Here is a 7089-nt window from a genome sequence, read left to right as displayed (position 1 = left end):
GTGTGTGTGTGTGTGTGCGTGTGCGTGTGTGTGTGCTTTGTGCGTATTGCAGGTTCCTGTCACTGTGGCCAGTGCATTTGCTCTCGCCAAGAGTGGTGGGTGTCAGGAGAGCACTGCGAGTGCGACGACAGAGAGTGTGACAAACATGATGGCCTCATCTGCACAGGTAATGACACACGGTGTGCCGCAGCTGTTACAGAGCGTACTAAAGAGGGATGGCATCAACAAACACCTCACAGCAGGGCTCGCCTTCCTTCACAGAGAGCCAAATACAAGGGAGAAGCGATAACTGTCAGTAAATAGTCATGAAGTCTATATTATATATTAGAGTATTACTGAAAATTCAGTTATCATATTAGGATAATCAAAAAAAAAAGAAAAACTATGAAAAACATTCAGAAACTGACAGGAAAGCTTGAGTTAAAAAAAAAAGTTATAGTAAATTTATCCTTTTCTTTAGCATTACCATTTTATGCAGCTTTGAAGTGACAATCAACAAAACTCCTGCAGCATGTCCTCGGGTTGCCAGTCATTTTGACTTCCTGCATGTCATTTTTGAGTTAACAGAGCAAAAACACAGAACAGCAAGCCCTAAAGTAACAGAACAATGTCCATTAAAAAAAGAATATACTAAACTTGTGCTTGTTCACTGCTACACTTCGGGTTTTGAAGGATTAGAATATGCCAATTGTACATTTTTACCAGCTTTAGTTACTCTGCTCAGCATCTCAAAATCTTTCCGGTTTCACATAACCGACTTAACCGAGAAATACATGTCAGCACCAGAAATCTGAAAACCGGCAATGAATTACATGTATTATACAAACACTGACAATAAATACCAACCAACAATTACAGAAATACCAATGACTGCAGTGGTCAAGTGTGTCACTGTTTTGTGTCTTGGTGTGGGAACAATCATCTTATCTCCAATGTGAGCCAAACGAAGCAGACGGTTATAGATTTGAAGAGAAACGGAGTTAAGTCAAACACAATTTTTTCATCATGGGAGAAGAAGTGGCGGTGGTGGAGGACTATAAATGCGTCAGCGTTCACCTGGACAACAGGCTGCATCTGGAGACGCAACGGTGCAGTCGCCTACAAGAAGGAACAGAGAAGACTGTCCTTCTTGAGGAACCTTAGGTCTTTCAAGATGCCTCAAATCTTCTAGAAGACTGCTGTGGAGAGCAACCTGTTATCTGTTGGGGTAACAGCATCTGATTTAAAAAACCTAAACGGCCTGATGGAAAAGGCTGGTTCTGTTCTGATGACCACTGTGCTGTGGAACCACCAGAGATTGTGGTGCGTGGATAACTTGTAGGCATTTTGAGGGTTTTAGCTAAAGGGGTTAAAGGTTGTAGCAGCATGCCGTTCCATAAAGATGGCCTGATTGCAGGCGAGACATCAGCAGCCTCTTATTAGTGATGGCATATTTATTTTCAGGGAAGTAGCTTGCTGAGCAAACAGGGCAATAACTTATCGGGAACAGAAAAGCAATAAACACCCGACGATCGATACGAAATGCCCAATTTGCTTGACATGAGTTTCTTAGATGGTAAAAACTGATTAAACTGTTTGGTGAAGTCCTTTAAACAGGCCTTCACGCTGTTAAACGGAGTGAAGGTTGAGACGAAACCATGAAATTGATTTCACTGAAAAAAAAAAGTCACCCTCTAATAATTTTGTCACATCAGAAGTAGTTTCTTACATTAGAAGTTTTACTTTTGTAGCTTTTTCTTCTTTAATTTCCTCAACATTGTGACAGCTGTTGTTGTGGAAACATGAATTTGTAAGGACATGTCCCTCTATGTTAGCACTGGCAATGTTATCAGAAGTATTTGTTCTTGGTGTGCATCAAAATGACTGTTCAACAAGTTCAGCTCATCATCAAGGAGACCGATCATGTAAATCTGAAAGCACATCAGCGGAGTGACATGAAAGACAATACTTCAAAAACAGCAAGCGAATAAAGAAAATGGATTTCAGCATCTGTTAAATGTTTCTCCCTTTCATTACCGACATAAATATGAACGTTAAAATTACCCTGAGCACGACAATCGTTTGAACGAAATGGTGTTTTACATGAAAAGTTAATTAAACACAGGGACTTAAGTATCTTCTAACAAATAACTAAATAAATAGAAACGTTACAGACTCTTCCCATCAGATTGAATCATTTTGTTATTGTAATTACTAAGAGGTTTTCTTGGCATGTTTAATGAGAAATTACACAGCATCCAGAAATGTCATGGATTCTCTAAAGCTGTGGATTCTCATTACACATGTAACCGGTGAGTGATGTGGAAAATGCAACATATTAGGAATGCTCGCGTGTTAATTTTATGCACTGAAGATGGTAATTCGGAAAGGAAACGAGTTTTATTAATCTTTGGGTTTTGCAATTAAAAGCCACGTGAATGTTGGTTACTTTTGCCTGATATGTTGCGGATTCATCAATTTACAATACTGTAAAGACTATTATATAAACATAAAAGTTAGTAGTAACCTATAAATGCTGCTTTAAATTTTGACTGAGAATTGAAAACTCATGAGACTTAATCTGGCAGTTTAAAAAAACGAAAAGCTCAAGTAAGACGGAAATATTTTTAGCAGGAAGCTTCCATCAGACTTTTGATATTTAGTCAATTCTTAGCAGGTTTTCAGTATGGAAACCAAACAAAGCTCAATCGTCAAAACCAGGGACAATCCCAAATATTTCCGGCAACAAAATAAACAATTTTAGGTTTATGCAACCTTACTTTGAAAACATTTAACAAAATGAAATCTCCAAAAAAAAGATTACGTGTGTAATTAATCCACAGAATGTACTTCCTTTAATGAAACAAATTTTTAATGGATTTAATGACTTAAAATCATAAATGTCCAGATTTATTCAATGTGTATGTAAGTGCAAAAAAAGTCAATGTTTTCCAACTGATACGTTGTCCAAAATATTTTGGGAAACAATTTTGGCTTAACCAGTTTATGAGATTCACTTAAACTGTTTATGGGGATTAGTTTATGTGAATACATAAAGAACACTTTATGTTCTTTTCACAGTACATAAAGTGTTGTTACGTCAGTCGTGATCGTTTTAACGATGCACATAAACCGTTGTTTCTGTGCTGTTAAACGACTATAAAACACATAAGGAATTTTCTTAAATCAAGACTTTAAGGCACCAATTTGGAATTAACTGATTCTTTTTTCTAATCAACACAGGGTCAAAATTAAAGATGAAGTTGTGACTGAATCAGATCAGATCAGAATACTGTATTCCAGCTTGTGCTAGCCACAACACTATTCAGGACAAGAGTAATTACTTTGGAAAACAAAAACAAAAACTTCAAGTCAGCTACTTCCCGTTTCAGTGAAATGTTTTAAAATGAAGTCAGAGGAAACGCACCAGATATAAGGAGTTATTTAAAAGGAAACAACGTTCTTCGCCTTGACATGCTGGCAGTTCATTCAAGCTGCTCCAACATTACATGACTTGGGTTGAACCTGGTCATTTAGATTTCAGTAGAAGCCAGAAAAGGTGAGAGGAATATAGAAAAGTTGCTGAATTTTCTTTTGAGCATTCAAGTTGTCTGTCAAAGAATAACGGATTCAGAAATGCTGGTAATTTTTTTATTTATTCGGGCATTTCAGAGGGAACGTACTTTATACTTTCTTAGCGGTACACAAAGAGAGTGATGCTTATACATGTACAGCTGAAATCAGAAGTTTACATACACCAAATAAAATACTCTGTCCTTTTCTCTCACTGCCTAAAGTTAAATCAGACCAAACAAGTCTTGTTTTAAGTTTGTTAGAATTACCAAAATTATTTCCATTTGCTAAATGCCAGAAAACTCAGCGAGAAAAATTTTTATGTTTTTTTTTGTTTTGTTTGTTTTTTGTAGCTTTATTTTATGTATGTGAATATCTGGCATGTAGTAGTTAGTATAGCACTAGTCATTGTTCTAATTTTGATAGAGGGGCATCACCTTTGCTCCTAATGTAAATAACTGATATTCTGTCATGACAAGAAGTCTAAGAAGAAACAATTTGGAGAAACAATTTGGAGACTGTCTTACTATAGTTATTAAACAGAAAACAGATACAAGCTGTATCTAAAGGTCGGAGCTCTGCACAAACTGGTTGATTGGAAATCAGCCAGAAATCTCCAATGGTTACGTCTTTTGACACATTTTTATACATACAGGATGTAAAATCTACAAATAACCTAATTTATACCACATTAGATGTTTCTTACCAAGTTAAAATATTCAATGTTCAATTGGGGAAAAAAAAGGATGGCAAATCAACAAGTCAGATTTTAGAATGAACAAGGCAGCCAAAACAGAAGATTCATAAATGACCACAAACGTAACTCTGTTAGAAATGTACTGGCTCTGCTTTAAATCTGAGTATGTACAAAAAACCCTCACTCAATCTGAACGAGCCTTACAATTAGAACAACATCAGACACTTTTTGTTGGCTATGAAAACATGTACCATTTACTCAGAGAACGACTGAAATAATCAAAGGCTCCAGATTATGACATTCAGGCCCAACAGTTTTGAATGGGACTGCATGTCGCTGTGGCTTTTTGTCAGGAGGCCAACAGATTTCCTGATTCTGACCACAAGACGTCTGTCTGACAGCTACTGGTGCCTGTGAAGAAATCAGGACTATCAGTTTGAGAATCCAGTCAGATTTTTTTGTTTTGTTTTTGTTCATTTCACATTTCACAACCAAAGACCTGTGTTCTACATTCAGAAGTTTTTAATAGGCTGAGGACTCTAAAACAACCAATACACCAGTACAATTAAATATCATGTGAATGTGAATAGCTTGCATTTAAATTAGTATTAGGTGATAAAAATCTTCCTTCATCCATGTCTGTAAAGATGAATCTTATGTTTAAATTCAGGCATCGTGGCTTGTCTCTTTTAATTCGTAGCTTTTTTCCCCCCTCATATCTTCTCACAGGGAACGGCGTTTGCAGTTGCGGCAACTGCGATTGCTGGGAAGGGTGGACAGGAAATGCCTGCGAAATCTGGGTAGGAGCCGAGTACTGAGAACATTAAGCCGGGGTCAAAACCTTGAGCTTCCAAAACGTCCCGACACGCCAGGAGGACCTTTAGCGTCCGGGACCAGACAGCACAGCGAGAGAAGACTTAACATAGATGTAAATCTGCATAACACTAATATAATGTACTAATATTGCTCTATCTTCAATTGTACTGGTTACAAAGTTTGCTTATTAAAACTGTATATTGTTGTCTTAAAAATACAGCCAACATATTCTAATGTAAACGTTAATGTTTTCAGAGCTGCTTTTCATGTATTATACTTTGAGAGAAGTTCCTTGTTTGAGATGGCAGCACTCAGCTGCCACCCCTTGAACTTTTTCCACAGTTTGTCACATGACATTTCGATGCATTTCAGTTGGAATATAAAGCGACTGACCAAACGCAACATAGTGAATATTTGTATAGAGGAAGGAAAATAACACATGGTGCTGATTTTTATTTTTATTTTCCAAATAAAAGTCTGCAAGCAAGTCGAGCATGCATTTGTAGACCTTTATTTTACTGCAGCTACAGCTGCAAGTCAGTTCAGGATGTTTTTTTTATAATGCTCTGCAGCTCCTTTTTCCACATGTTTGCTTGTAAACAGCGTTTTTTTCCTATGACCTTCTCTTAACATTAGCGTTCTTCTTGCCACTCTGACATTTACAGTCAAATTTGAGCGCATGTGTAATAGTTACGCCATCAACAGAGTCCCACAGCTAAACCTTGGATCTCTGTAGCTTCTCCAGAGTTTCCGAGAGCCTTTTACCTGCTTCCGATCGATGCTCCGCTTGCCCGACCTGCCGCTTCGAGCAGATGGCCACATCTTGGTAGGTTTGAAGTCGTGCCATGCCATTTCCATTTTTGGATCCTGGGTTGAAATTTTCCTCTGTCAGATGTTCAAACTCCAGAAACTGTTTAGGAAAAATTGTGATTTTTAACTTGTTTATTTAATTTTTTTGTTTTAAATCTCTAACCTGTGTTACCTGGTTTTTCAGGATGCTGCTTTAACCTCTAATGTTCTCTATCAAACTTCTAAGATCTCGAATGATCAGCTGAATTTATATTGAGATCGAAACACATAGATGGTCTCTGTTAGCATCACAATTGGTGTGACTTGATTTTATTTTAGAATAAAATGGGGTTAATGCATGCAACGCTTCTTTTAAAGATTTTTGGGGGCTCAAGTGGCTTTTATTTAACAGTACTTAGAACGACAGGCAGAGAGAGAAGGGGAAGACATGCAGCAAATGACCCAAGGCCAGGTATCAAACCTGGGACAACTGGACCCTCTGTATTTAACACACCCAACATTTTAAAAATGTTTATTGTAAAATATTTCTGCAACTATTTATCCTTTCTTTTCACAAGTCTGCGTCTATCCCACAAAATCCTGATGAAATAAATTCAGGTTTGTTGTAAAAAAAAACATATATACCAAATTAATTTTTGCTCTTTACATTAAAAATACAACTACTGGTGAGACATGTAATGGAGATAATTGCAGTTTCTAAATTCAACTGAAAAATTTCTTGAAAGCTTGTTGAGTTACTCTTTGAAGTTTTTTATTTCTTTTTCATAATAAAACATTAAATGTGCCGCATGACACAACATTTTGCATGGAAAACAATGCGAAGACCTTAATTATACATGGTTACAAATTTTGATATAACATGACATAACTCCAATGAGCATACTTGCAATGGTATCGTATATTATATATATATGTATATATAAATATTTTGAAAACAAATCATTTTAATAGTGTATGCTCCTCTCCGTCACAGGAAATCGACCCAAAACAAACTGCCCGTCATGTCAATCTACACCATCGTCGCAGTGAGAAGGTTAAGGTGGAGGAAACAAAGTGGAGGGCATAAATATTTCAGTCGTGGCATGCTGGATGGCTCATGTCACTTCAAAACATGGTGGAAGGGGATGGGAGCTGCATCGACAAAAAAGAGCTCAGTCAGCACTTGAAAAGACGACCGATGAGAGGTCACAAAGAAAAAGTTTTATTTCTACTTT

General features: G+C 37.0%; 1 protein-coding gene across 3 annotated transcripts in view; it reads left to right on the top strand.

Moving 5' to 3' along the window:
* itgbl1 (integrin, beta-like 1) overlaps positions 1–5557 on the top strand; it is a 53806-nt gene extending 48249 nt beyond the window's left edge. For all 3 annotated transcript variants that reach the window (XM_017310805.1, XM_017310808.1, XM_017310803.1), the window contains 2 exons: positions 53–166; positions 4979–5557. In XM_017310805.1, the coding sequence (XP_017166294.1) occupies positions 53–166; positions 4979–5067 (203 nt within the window). In that variant the 3' untranslated portion in view covers positions 5068–5557. The remainder of the gene's footprint in view (positions 1–52; positions 167–4978) is intronic.
* The last annotated feature ends 1532 nt before the right edge of the window (positions 5558–7089 follow it).

This window comes from Poecilia reticulata, linkage group LG2 (assembly GCF_000633615.1).
Source record: "Poecilia reticulata strain Guanapo linkage group LG2, Guppy_female_1.0+MT, whole genome shotgun sequence".
NCBI lineage: Eukaryota > Metazoa > Chordata > Actinopteri > Cyprinodontiformes > Poeciliidae > Poecilia > Poecilia reticulata.
The sequence above is the reverse complement of the archived record's forward strand: the minus strand, read 5'-3'. Positions and strand labels throughout refer to the sequence as shown.